The sequence below is a fragment of the Equus asinus genome, chromosome 3 (genome assembly GCF_041296235.1).
Source record: "Equus asinus isolate D_3611 breed Donkey chromosome 3, EquAss-T2T_v2, whole genome shotgun sequence".
NCBI classification, from domain to species: Eukaryota; Metazoa; Chordata; class Mammalia; order Perissodactyla; family Equidae; genus Equus; species Equus asinus.
In genome coordinates this window covers 49,160,542-49,174,934 of record NC_091792.1, presented here as the reverse complement: position 1 = coordinate 49,174,934, position 14,393 = coordinate 49,160,542, and the positions used below count along the sequence as shown (strand labels likewise).

General features: G+C 35.8%; 1 protein-coding gene across 1 annotated transcript in view; it reads left to right on the top strand.

Annotated features, from left to right (window-relative positions):
- The window catches only part of NAF1 (nuclear assembly factor 1 ribonucleoprotein), a 44,493-nt gene extending 30,632 nt beyond the window's left edge, over positions 1–13,861 (top strand). The window contains exons 6-8 of the mRNA XM_014851463.3: positions 2,440–2,491; positions 6,041–6,143; positions 12,984–13,861. Coding sequence (XP_014706949.2) covers positions 2,440–2,491; positions 6,041–6,143; positions 12,984–13,444 — 616 coding nt within the window. The 3' untranslated portion in view covers positions 13,445–13,861. The remainder of the gene's footprint in view (positions 1–2,439; positions 2,492–6,040; positions 6,144–12,983) is intronic.
- Positions 13,862–14,393: the final 532 nt, after the last annotated feature.

Sequence of the window (14,393 nt, the reverse complement as noted above, 5' to 3'; positions counted from 1 at the left end):
ATTAAGGATGTGGTTTTTGCAGGAAATACAAAGGAACTTCAGTCAGGAAGTAGCCTTGGTGCTATGTCAAGTGTACTGGTCCCAGTTCTGTGGCATAAGAAGGTCTCTATACCACTTACATGTTAAATCAAGTCTCTGAATTTCATTTATTATTTCAGAGGTGAAAATTTTGTTCCTTGTAATTGATTAAATTCATGTTTAAGGATTCACATAGTTTGATGAAACATTTTGCTTAAGTTGTTCTTCAGACTGCGTAAGGTCCACTGACAAGAAAGGTGAATTAAATAGATGATACAGTCATAAAGAGTCTAGTATGTTTTAAAATCATCACTTAAATAATTAACATTTTATTCTGCTTTGAATATTGGGATATCACTGGTGCTATGCCATATATTTAGCTTTTAACAGCATATTTTAGCTTAAAACAGATAAACTTGGGGCTGGCCCCGTGGCATGTGGTTAAGTTCAGTGCTCTCTGCTTCGGTGGACCAGGTTCATGGGTTTGGATCCTGGGCACAGACCTACACTACTTGTCAGCCATGCCATGGTGGCAACCCACATATAAAGCGGAGGAAGATTGGCACAGACATTAGCTCAGGGCTAATCTTCAACAACAGCAGCAGCAAAAAAAACCCCCATGTAAACTGAAAAGTTTTCTGAAGGTGTTTATTAAATGGACTTTAAACAATAGGAGTAGTCTTTGTCTTTATGTGCAAGAATAAGAATTTTGTGCTGGAAAGCAGTAACAATAAACTAAAGAATGGAAAATTAGGCCTACCCTGCAGAAGCCCCACTTGACAAAGCCTCTTCTATTCTAGACTGCATTGTGGTGTCTGTTATGGGAACTCAGTGGAGTACTTTGCCTTTGAGATAGAGAAGTTCAGCTCCTCTCCCGCTTACCCACCTCTAGTAAGGCTATTTTAATCCTAGCCTACCATGAACTTACTCTCTTGTTAAAAGAGCTTTTTGAAATTTGCTTGATCTTTTCTTTAGTAGATTTTGATTTTCTGTGGTAAGTGCATTGCTAATTGGGGAACTTTTCCCATTTATGTCTTTAAACTCCAGGCTGTGGGCACTGCAGGCCATGAGATGGCATATAAGCAAAGAGAAGTACTGTAGCTATGTTAAATGCATAGGTGTAAGATGGTATTTGATGAGTAAAAGCTTTTTTTAAGTGGTGGAAAAATCATTGATAATGCCAATACACAATGTGAAAAGTTCTGAATCAAAATTTTAGAGCAAACTTAGTGATTTTCATATTGTGCCAGCCCATTGACATCTGTAAATGAATTTTTATGGATTAATTACTTTAATGAATGAATTCCTAAGAATCTCATTTATTTTTGAGATCTAGTTTAAAGCAGTGAGGACAACATCTACTCCTAATACTTTATAATATTTTAAAGTAGTTGAATAACAAGATATTGTCAAACTATGAAATAAAAAGATTAAAAAGATGAAGATTAAAAATGAGCTTTCAGAAATTATAATCATCCTTATAATAGATATATATAGTTTTGTTGATCATAGAGTATAAAACTTTGCACTAAAAGTAATTAATGTTTGTGATTATACTGTCCTCTTCCTCCCCAAACTAGGTAGGCTTCATTTTACTGTGTCTGCTTTAAGAGTCACTGCTGAGGGGCTGGCCCCGTGGCCGAGTGGTTAAGTTCGCGCACTCCGCTGCAGGCGGCCCAGTGTTTCATTGGTTCGAATCCTGGGCGCGGACATGGCACTGCTCATCAAACCACGCTGAGGCAGCGTCCCACATGCCACAACTAGAAGGACCCACAATGAAGAATATACAACTATGTACTGGGGGGCTTTGGGGAGAAAAAGGAAAAAAAAAATAAAAATCTTTAAAAAAAAAAAGAATCACTGTTGAGTAAGCCTTTGTTACTCATGGAGTGCCATTGATATTCCTCAGGTAAATCGAGGAAAAAGAATTTCATGTTGTTATCTCTGCCATTAAAACTGTGAAATCTTGGATAGAGAGTGCTTCATGTTCGTTTCTGTGTCCTTAGCACCTGGACCAGTGTCTGACCTATAGTTGGTGTAAAATAAGTATTTATTGAAGTAAGCTTTATGAATGAGCTCAGGTGTCAGGAAAGTGTCAGTCAAAGTTATAGCATCTGGAGATGCTTATGAACTGCAAAACCACTTTCCTCTGCATACCACAGCCTTGGCTTCTTGTTCTCATTCCCCGGTCCTAATATTTATGTATGTCCAAATGTTGTGGTTTTGTAATGAGCTTCTCACATCTTCTGAAACAAGGTAAAGGACATATAAATGGTCGTTTACTTTTTACTCTTACTTTCATGTGTATTGCAAAATTAAGGGTTGAGCTCATGTCTTCTACTTTACTGTTTTCCATACTAGTAAGTTATAAATGCTTACCAGAATCTTAATAAGTACCTTTGATGTTTTTCTTCTTTCTAGGGATAGGGGATCAGATGCGTCATGGAAGAATGATCAGGAGCCACCACCAGAAGTAAGTGTAAATCTTTTTACACAAAATTTTAGAAAGTAAGGCAGGACTTAATCTTATAAATTCATCATTCTTGACCTTAAGGCGTCCTTAGTGCTACTCGGCAGTCACACTGTCTTCTGCAAGCCCATGCACTCTCCTTCTCCCAAATGACTGTTTCCTTTCCCTCAGTGAGAGGTTTTGATTGATCATTTTAGAAAGAAAATATTTTCACTCACACTTTAATAATTATCAGCTTATCATTTTCCTTGTAATTTCCTATTTTTTAAAATCAGTTTTGTTGATACCTAGTAAAGGCAGAATTGTCATTATTTTAAAAGATTTTATTCTTCAGTTTGGTTAAGTTCATGTGGAACATGAAGACATTTATTAATGGTGCTTTTAATAAGCTGCCTTTCTTTTGGAGGTTCAAAATCACTAGAATCTACCCACTTCTCCATTTTTTACAGTGTGATTACCTTCCTAAAAAGAGAGTTCTTGATTTTCCTTCTTGAATCCATGTCCGCAAGACTAGTTTCATGTCCCAAAGTAGCTTGATGCACAGTCTTTCTAGAGATATGGAATAGTCAGGAATAATCTGTATTATTCTTGTTAATACCTAAAAGTTAAATTAAAAATTTGGTTTATTTTTGTTTTAACTTTCTGTGGAAATGTTTAAGCATGTTTTCTTTTTTTGTAAGTTATTGAAATATAAATCACAATGAGTGTATACATTTCTTGAGAATAGAATGAATTTATACAATATAAAAGAAAAAATAGATGTTTTAGATGTTCTTAAGCAATGCTGAAGATTCGTGGTCTGTGTTAATTTCTAATTTTGCTGAGGCATGAATCAGAGAATGCCCACTCAGAGAGTCCCTTAACCAGTGAGTGATCCTAGTTTAGTTCCACATTGCCATGGGATTATGTTTTCTGGTTTATGTCATTGTATTGCGTGTGTTTTCCATTAAGGCCCTTAAGATTCACTTAATGTTCTTGGTTATGTTTAGGGCATCTTATTACTGAAATTATGTGTTTTTAAACTATTTGAGAATTCACAAAGGTCTTGAAACGTATTTCTTGCGAAATGTAAATATTATGGTACATTCCTGTTGTTTCAGACCTAAGCATTGAAGTTGCTAGTTATGGTAAAGTTAATTGCTTAAAATTGGTTTGATTAGGTTAATTATAAAAATTAAATCTCAGCATACCTCATGAGGTTTGTTTTTTTCTAAGTAGATGACTGAATGTCCCTTATTTCCATAATATAGAAAACTCTGAGATTCACAAGTTTATTTTATGATGATGAAATTTTGTAGTATAGAATTACTGCCTGGTACTAATCATAGATTAGAGTTTGGAATTTTGGGGTTTAAACTTTAAAAGAAATCATACTGTGAAAATAGGAAATGTTGAACTTGCATAAAGGAGCTAAAAATTACTTACAGAGAATGCATCTTATTCATCTTCATATCTGTTTCTAACATGAATATGTAATTTGTGGTTGAATAAATGTGTTTGATGAATGCAAATTTAAATTAATTTGTGTACAAGAAAAATGTGAATTTTTCTCTGATTTTGGGAGGTGATAGCAAAATATTGCCAAAGTAGTCTCTCAAAATAAACTGTTGCCAATTAAAATCCTTTAATACCTCCCTCCTGCTCTTAGGATGATGCCCAGTTATTTAAGATAACACAATAAGGTTCTTTATTCTCCGGTTTATCATCTCTGATTTCCCTATATAAGAAGGTTTCACTTTGCCTTACAGAACCATTTTCAATTCTTGAATATGCTGTGCCTCTGCACATATTCCCACTCTTTGAAAATTTTCTTTCCCGTCTTTTTGCTGCTAACTAGTCATTAGAGATTCTCCTTGGGTTACCCGTACCAACAAGTTTTCCTTGCCCTTTTTTCTTTCTTCAGCCCTACACTTCCATAGCACTAAGTTCATTGGTTTGTCTATTTTGTTATTTGAATGAACAATTTCAGAGAACGGAATGTTTTCCATCTAATCCTAATACTTTCTAATGTCTAGCAGATACCAGATTTAACATGAGCTTAAAAACCTTAGCACGCTAAAATCATTAATAAAAGAACATGTGCTTGAAAGTACTAAAATTAATTGATGTTTTTGAATTTGATTATAGATTCTGAGGTGTATGGACTCTTGGTTCATGGAAGATTTGATCTAGCATATATTTCAGCAAGTCCATACTGAAAATCCCATACAAAAACTTTTCATAGACATTTCTTCCTTTTAAATGTGCACACATGCATGCACAGTGAGCCTGCTTTCATATATTTTTTAATAAAACGTAATATCTTTTTCTGATATTAATAGAATAATAAAATGCCTGAGAGCCAGTCCTGGTGGTCTAGTGGTTGCTAGTCCGTGCTCTGACTGCTGCGGCCAGGGTTTGTTTACAGGTCAGGGAAACACACTACCAGTCTATCTGTTGTCATACTGTCTGTTGGTTGTCATCCTGTGGCACTGAAAGCTGTGCCACTGGTATTTCAAATACCAGCAGGGTGATCCATGGTGGACAGGTTTCAGTGGAGCTTCCAGACTAAGACAGACTAGGAGGTAGGACCTGGCCACCCACTTACAAAAAACTTGGCCATGAAAACCCTGTGAATAGTAGTGGAGCCTTGTCTGATATAGCACTGAAAAGTGAGAAAGATCAGGCGGGGTTCCAGTCTGCTGTCTACAGGGTCACTAGGAATCGACTTATGGCACTAACAACGGAAAATTCCTGAATTTTAAGAAATCATAGAAGTCATAATATATAGCTCATAAGTCTTGTTTTTTGGTGGGCTATAACAGGGAATCTCAATTCTTAGTTATGTTTGACTCTCCCTCTTGTAATTTAAAATGATTTCCTCTTGGAAGTTGGGTCATGCATGGATCTGCTTATCAAAACCTTTTCCTGCCGTCCTATCTAAATAGCATCCCCCATGATTTTCTCCCCCCTTACTTTGTCTTAGTATGTATTTACAACTCTTAGTATACCTGACGTTATATTATTAAAAGAATTAGTATCTGTAAAGTGTTTAGAACAGGCCTCGCATATAATGGGTATGTGTACATTTTTGAATGAGTGAAAGGTATAACATTATCTTGTATTTTTATATTAGATCTGATAATTTATGATATTTGCTTATTCCTAACTACTCCTTTCTTTAGCATCATTGACAGTGGCACTATGATGAATCTTGATTTTAAGCTGGAAGTCAGACTTCTAGCTAGGGAATACCCATATCTGAAGTTTGCTAAAGATTGGCATTTTAAAGTTACCTATCTGAAACTTTCTAGGAATTTTAAGAAACAAAAAATCCTTGAGTACTCATCTTGATTACTGACTTCTGTTAATTCAGAGTTATTAGGCATTCATCAAAAACTATTTTTCTATTATGTAGTTAATTTGAATATTACTGGAGAATATTAAGTATTGAAAAGAGTAGTTTTCTTTCAGGGTCGGTATTCAATAATAAGCTTATTCTACTTACCTCCAAGTATATGCTGTTGAATTGGTAAATCCATGTGACATAAGTCTCTCTTTTTTTCCTATAAGGCCTTAGATTTCAGTGATGATGAAAAGGAAAAAGAGGCCAAACAGAGGAAAAAATCTCAGATTCAAGGCCGGAAAAAATTCAAATCTGAATTTAATGAATCAAGTAAGTAAATGCATTATCTTGTAATTTTTTAAAATCATTATTTACATTTATGTAAGTTCATCAGCAATAAAACTGAAGGAAGCATCTGGGTTCTCTTTTTACCTCCTGGCATGCAGCTAGCATTGGAGGCATTACACAGCATGGGATGTGGTGGGAGAGAGTCACAAGGAATATTCAGTGGTAGTTTTTCAAGCTTCAGAATATAAAAATGGCTTCTGGGGTAAAAGGCAAATTAAGCCTTGTTAGAGTCATTTGTGCTTATCATTTGTGCTTTTTCCTTAAGAAACCTGTTTACTTCCATGAATAAATCAAATGATTAGATTTAATCTAATCATTTAATTAGATTAGAATTAAATGATATGATACTTAATACCTAAATCAAGGTATTTTATTTTTTAACATGCATTCCTTTTTATTATATCTTTCCTGTTTTCTTTTTCCTTTTTTAAAACTAAACTTTTTCTAGATACACATGCAATTGTAGGAAATAATACAGAGAGATCCTGTATGCTCATTACCCGGTTTCCTGCAATGGCAACATCTTGCAAAACTATACAGTACAATAGCACAGCCAGGATACTGACATTGATACAATCAAGACACAGAACCTGTCCATCACAGAAAAGATCCCTCATGTTGCCTTTCTATAGTCACTCCCATCCCCTCCCCCCACCTCCTCCTCAACTCCTGGCAACCGCTACTCTGTTCTCCATTTTTGTGATATATTTTGTCGTGTCAAGAATGGTTATATAAATGGAGTCATACAACATGTTATCATCAGCTTTGGCTTTGTCACTGAGCATGATTTTCTAGAGATTCATCCAGATTCTTGTGTGTGTCAAGTTTGTTTCTTTTCGTTCCAGAGTGGTAGTCCATGGTTTGAATGATATCACAGGTTAACTATTTGTGTGTTGAAGGACATCTGGGTTGTTAACAGGTTTGGTTATAGAAATAAAGTTGCTGTATACATTTGTGTACAGGTTTTTGTGTGAACACAGATTTTCATTTCTCTGGGAAAAATGGATTCTATGATAGTTAATATGTTTAATTTCTTAAGAAACGGCCATCATGTTTTTCACTGTGGCTGTGCCACTTTGTGTTCCCATCACCAATGTGTGAGCGACTTAGTTTCTCTGCATTCTCACTAGCATTTGGTGTTTTCACTATTTTTTATTCTAATAGTTGTGTAGTGCTATCTAATTGTGATCTTTTTAGAGATAATTTTTTTTTTAAAGATTGGCACCTGAGCTAACATCTGTTGCCAGTCTTCTTTTTTTTTCCTCCTTCTTCTCCCCAAAGCCCCCCAATACATAGTTGTAGATTGTAGTTGTAGGTCCATCTGGCTGTGCTGTGTGGGATGCCGCCTCAGCATGGACTGATGTGCCCTGCCATGTCCGCGCCCAGGATCCAAACTGCTGAAACCCTGGGCCACTGAAGCAGAGCCCGTGAACTCAACTACTCGGCCACAGAGCCGGCCCCATCTAATTGTGATTTTAACTTGCATTTTCCTAATGGCTAATGATATTGAAAATCTTCCCGTGTGCTCATTTGCTGTCAGTGATATATTTCTTTGTCTTTTGCCCATTTTCTAATTGTATTTCTGTTTTTTTTTACTCTTGAGTTATGAGAGTTTGTACATAATTTCTTCTAGTCTGTCGCTTTATGTTTTCATTCTCCTAAGAGGTCTGTTTGAGAGCAAAAGTTTTTAATTTTGGTGAAGCCCAAATCATCAGTTTTCCTTTTATGGAGTCTGAGAATTTCTTGCCAGACCTATATCCCAAAGATTTTCTCATTTTTTTTCCCTAAAAGTTTTAAAAATTATTTTAGCTCTTCTAATTCCTTTGTCATTCCACATGAGTTTTGGAATAGTCTTCTCTAAAATTCTTGCTGGTTTGTGTTTTTTGTGAGCAAGATTGGCCCTGAGCTAACAAGATTGGCCCTGAGCTAAAGTCTGTTGCCAATCCTCCTCTTTTTGCTTGAGGAAGACTAGCTGAGCTAACATCTGTGCCAGCCTTCCTCTACGTTATATGGGATGCCACCACAGTGTTGCTTGAGGAGTGGTGCTAGGTCCACGCCTGGGATCTGAACCTGCAAACCCTGAGCCACCAAAGCAGAACATGCGAACTTAAGTGGTACTAGGTCCACGCCTGGGATCTGAACCTGCAAACCCTGAGCCACCAAAGCAGAACATGCGAACTTAACCACTGTGCCACCAGGCCGGCCCCATGTCTTGCTGGTGTTTTGATACGAGTTTCATTAAACCTGGATTTTGGTTTGGAGAGAATTGACAACTTAACTATGTCAAGTCTTCCATTCCACAAACACGGTGTGCAGCTCCATTAGCTTAGATCTTTGATTTCTTTCAGCGGCATTTTGTAGTTTTGAGAATACAAGTCTTGTACACTGTTTTGTTAGATGTACACCCAAGTATTTTTTTTTTTGAATTGTTGTAAATGATGTTGCATTTTTAATTCCGGTGTCCATATGTTCATTGCTAGAATGTAGAAATAGAATTAATGTTTGTATGTTTAGCTTGTCTTTTGACCTTGTTGAACTCACTCACTGGTTCTAGGAGTTTTTTCCTTGAGATTTTCTACCTAGCGAATTAATGTCATTTGCAAATAGGGACAGTATTATTTCTTTTTTTTTCTTTCAGTCTATTTTTTTTGTCTTTTCTTACTTTACCAGCTATAACTTCTGGCATTATGTTGAATAGATATGCTTTGTTTCTTATCATAGGAGAAAACATTCAGTCTTTCGTCAAGTATAATGTTAGATATAGGGTTTTTGCAAATGTTTTTTATCAAGTTGAGAAAATTTTCATCTATTTCTGTTTTTCTGAACTTTTAAAAAATATGGATGAGTATTAAATTTTGATGATTACTTTTTCTTCATTGAATAAGATCACATAATTTTTCTTCATTAGCTTGTTAATAAGGTAGATTACATTGTTTTTAGAATATTGACCCAGCTGTTGCATCTCTGGAATAAACCAAGGTGCTCATAGTGTATAATTCTTTATATATGTTGTTGAATTCTGTTGCTCATATTTTGATAAGGATTTCTGCATCTATATTCATGAAGGATATTGGTCTATAGTTTTCTAGTTTTCTTTTTTTCTTTTTACGTGTCTTCACCTGGTTTTGGTGTGAGGGTAATACTAGTTTCATAAAATGAGTTGGTAATTTTTGATATTCTCTTGAAGAGATTGTATAGAATTGGTATTAATTCTTCTTTAAGTATTTGGTAAAAGTCTCCAGTGAAACCATCTCAGCCTGGAGATTTCTTTTTTGGGAGGGTTTTTAATGCAAATTCAGTTTCCTTAATAGGGATATCTATTTCACATTGAGTGGATTATACTAGTATGTGTTTTTCAAGGAATTGGTCCACTTCATGTGATTTGTCAAATTCCTATGTGTAGACTTGTTTGCAGTATTGCTTATTATCCTTTTGTTGTCTTTCCTGGCATTGGTAATTTGCAACTTGTATTGCTTTGTTAGTGTTGCCTAGAGGATTACCAATTTTATTGGTCTTTTTAAGAACCAGGTCTTTGTGTCATTGATTTTCTGTTTTCAGTTTCATTCTTTCTTTTCTTTATCATTTTCTTGCAACTGCTTGCTTTGGGTTTATTTTGATCTACTTTTTCTAGTTCTTGTGGTGAGAGCTTAGATTACTTATTTGAGACTTTACTGCTTAAATTAGTTCCACAGATGTTGATATGTTGTATTTATTTTTATTCAGCTTCATTTTTTTTTTTAATTTCACTTGAGACTTCCTCCTTGACCAATGGATTATTTAGAAGAGTATTATTTCGTTTCCAAGTGCTTGGAGGTTTTTCTGTTTTGATTTCTAGCTTGATTCTATTGTGGGTGGGGAACATACTGTGTATGATATCCATTTTTTTACCTTTTTTTGAAGTTGGTTTTATAGGCCAGGATATGGTTTACCTTGGTGTATGTTCTGTGGGCACTTGAAAATAATGTGTATGTTGCTCTTATGTGGTAGAAAATTCTATAAATGTCAATTAGATTCTGTTGGTTGCTGGTGGTGTTGGGTTCTTCTTTACCCTTGGAGATTTTCTGTTCGGTTATTCTATCAGTTATTGAGAGAGGGAGTGTGGTTGGTGCATGCACATTTAGGATTACTATATCTTGGTAGATAATCCTTTTATGGTTATAAAATGTCTCTCTTTTTCTCTGGTAATTTTCTTTGCTCTGAAACCTACTTTATCTGATATTAATATAACTACTCCTTTCTTTTAATTAAAGTTTGCATATTGTATCTTTTTCCATCCTTTATCTTTCAACCTGATTATATCATTTGAAATGATTTTCTTGTAGACGTATAGTTGAATTATCTTTTTTAACTCCCTCTGCCAATCTCTGTGGTTTTTTGTTGTTACTGAGGAAGATTCGACCTGAGCTAAGAGCCATACCAGTCTTCCTGCACTTTCTATGTGGGTTGCCACCACAACATGGCTGATGAGTGGTGTAGGTCCACACCCAGGATCCGAACCTGGGCCGCTGAAGTGGAGTGCGCTGAACTTAATCGCTATGCCACAGGGCCGACTGCCAGTCTCCGTGTTTTAATTGGTGTATTTAGACCATTTATATTTAATGTGCTTATTAAGATATGTTAGGGCTTAAGTCTGCCCTTTTCTGTTTATTCTCACTGGTTTTCATTTCTCTATTTTCTTTTTTCTCCCTGCCTGTGGTTACTATAACACTTTTTAGAATTCTATTTTGATTTATCTCTAGTGTTTTTGAGTGTATCTTTTTTGTATAATTTTTTCACTGGTTGCTCTAGGTATTAAATTATGTATACTTAACTTATCACAGTCTACTGGTATCATTGTTTTACTAGTTGAGTACAGTGTAGAAACCTGGCCTCTCTTTATGTTCCTTTATTTTCCCTGGCTTGTAATATAAATTGCCTTAAATATTTCATATACATACAATTGAAATCACATTAGCTGTTAAAAGTTTTGTTTCAACCATCAAATACAATTTAGAAAACTCAATCAGAGAAGGAAGTTTTATTGTATTTGCTCATACTTTTGCTTACTGTGTTCTTTCTTCCTTTCTGATATTCCAGGGTTCTCTTACTGTTTCTGTTTTGAGAACTTGCTTTAGCTATTCTATTATGGCAGGTCTGCTGCAGATAAATTCTTAGTTTTCCTTTATCTGAAAATGTATTTGGTTTCCCTTTTTCCTGAGAATATTTTTACTCAGTCAAGAATTCTAGATTAATAGTTTTCTTTGAGCACTTAAAAATGTTGTGCCACTTCCTTCTGGCCTTCATGGATTCTGATGAGACATCTACCATCATTTGAATTATTTTTCTCCTATGGGTAAGATGTCATTTCTCTTTGTGCTTTTGGGTTTTTCCTTTGTCTTTACTTTTCAGAAGTTTGACCACAGTGTGTCTTGGTATGGGTTTATTCTGATTGGAGTTTATTTAGCTTCTTGAATCTGTAGGTTTATGTCTTAGGGCAAATTTGAGAAGTTTTCAGTCATTATTTCTTCAAGTGCATCTTCTGCTTTACGTTTTTTTCCCTTTCTTTCTAGGATTCTGATGGCATAAATGTTAGATCTTTTGTCATAGTCCCACAGGTTCCTGAAGCTCTGTTCGTTTTTTCCCCTCAGTTTATTGTTTTTCTGCTCTTCAGACTGGATATTTTCCATTGTTCTTTTGGTTGCCTCTTCTTTTTCTCTGTTCCCTCCATTCTGCTATTGAGCCCTCCATTGAGTTTTTTATTTCCATTATTGAATTTTCAGTTCTAAAATTTCTGTTTGTTTCTTTGGATCTTCTTTTTTTTTTTTTGCTGAGACTTTATTCCAGTGTGTTTATAATATTTTTGAAGCATTTTTATGGTGACTGCTTTAAAATATTTCTCAGATAATTCTGACATCTTTGTCATCTTGATATTGGCCTTGATTGGTTTTCCTTTTCCATTGAGTTTGAAATCATCTTGGTTCTCGATATGATGAATAATTTTTAATTGAAACTTGGACATATTGGGTATTATGTTATGAGACTCTAGATCTTAGTTAAATCTTCTGTTTTAGCAATTTTGTTTTTTTGTTTTTAAAACTGCTCTGTCAGAGAAAGGAAGAAGGGTGTCACCTTATTACTCTTACTAGCAGATGGGGATAGAAGTCCAGGTTTTCTTTTCAGTCTCTGTTGACACCTAGGCCGGGGTGCCTTGTTACTGCTGGGCAAGGATAGTCCTCCTGTCATGCCTAGTCGGGGTAGGAGTGCCTCATAACAGCTCCCCTGACACCAGTGGGGGCTGACTTCATTAGCGCTGGGCTGTGATGAAAGTCCTGACTCCACTAGGTCTTCTGTGACACCACCCCCGTGCAGGAGATGGAGGAACACTGTGCTCCTGCTGGTGGCGGTGGAAGTTGGGTACCCCATGTGGTCTCCACTATCACTGAAAGGAGGCCTTGTGACTGGCTCCCAGCTCACCCTGCTCTGACACTACCCAGGTCAGGGTGCCAGGGCATCTCATTTAAGCATTTCAAGGGTAGAAGTCGAGGCTCTCCACTCCACCTTTGAGAATGTTGTTGGGGATGGTGTCGTTTTCTCTGTGCTGTTTGGCTGGAGTCAAATGGTTGTTGTCTCAAAGTTTTCTGCCTTGCTAGGCTTTCCCTTTCCTGATTTCTTGGCCTTTTGGATTCATTTAAAATGGATAATTTTAAGCATAAGTTTTTTTAACTTATATAATATAAAGTATACTGGAAGTTAAAGACAAGACATTATTGAAATCTTAAAGTGTTTTTTGATGTGTTAAGATGACTTTTAATTTTGTTCTTGTTTTTTTTCCTCCACTCACAGGTGAAGATTTTGCAGAAGTACGTCAGAACTGGAATGCTCATAGCTCTTCTTCAGAGCATGCAAAAGGATATCGCAACAAAGAATTTACACGAGCATTTTCCCAGGGTAGATATCCTCAACCTTGCCATGGCAGGCCCCCACCTCCACAGTTTTATAATTCAGAACATATGGTCCCTCAGGAGACTCCAGGATTTCCACCTCAGAGACAAGATAATCCTATCATGCCACAGTATCCCTTTCCTCCTCCAGTGTTTGACGTGCATAATTTTTCACTCCATCCTCCACCACCACCACCTCCACCGCCTGCATCTGTAAACATGGGTTGGGCTGCACCGGGCATGGCACCTCATCCATTACTTCCCTTACCATACTCCATACCTCCACCTCCTCCCCCTCCGCCCCTGCCTCCTCCCCCCTCTTCTGGAGATGGTAATTCTTCTCATTTTGGACCTTACTATTAGGTGAATGTATACATTTCCAGAGAAATGTGGACTTTTTATATTATACGGGAAGGATTTTTTTTTTTAAAAAAGGAAAGCGGTTATGGAGCTAGATTTTTAAAACATTGTAAAATACTAAATGACTCATTCAGTTGTAAGTTGATATATATTTGTAACCTTTGTGAAATTGTATCCATATGAAAATCTCACTTTAAATTCGTTTGGGTGAGATCCAATTATGTAATATTTAATTAAAATTTTGAATCCATGCTTTCCCCATCCCTGCCCAATTTAAACACATGTAAATCTAATAATAGATCTGGAGCAACTTTCATCATGGATTAAAATATACCGAACACATTGTCTCTTGGTATGTCTGAAAATAAGATGTTGAAGTCCTGTTGAGAGTCTTTAAAATAAACTATTTTTATAAACTTATACTTTTGAAATTGATTTTGATCATAAATGCAACTTATCAGTAAATTTAAATGTCCTAATTTTTTTTTAAACACAGGTACAGAGAAAGAAAGCCTTACATATTAGACTATAATTAGAGTTAATATTTACTAATTATGCATAAGCAAGCTTTTCATTATCTGTGCAGATTCCCATTATTTGAGCACTATTCAGTAGACTCTACTATTTAATCACTTAAAGGGACACAAGGATTATTCACAATTAAATATGTTATTTGTATACAATAAAATGTATTTAACCCCATATTATGTATGTCTTCCATATCTGTTTCCCAGATTCTCACATGCCTGGCACAGTTTAGGTACTTAAGAAATATTTAGTGAGTATGGAATTTTTAAGTAAATGTCCAGTCAGTATTATTTTACATTGTGAAAGGGAAATGGAAGGAAAATTACAGAATTTTAGAAATAGAAGAGGCCTTAGAAGTAGTCCAGACTGTTCATCATTTACTAAATAAGGAGGAGCCTAACTAAGGGTTCCAAAGGGGTGAAGT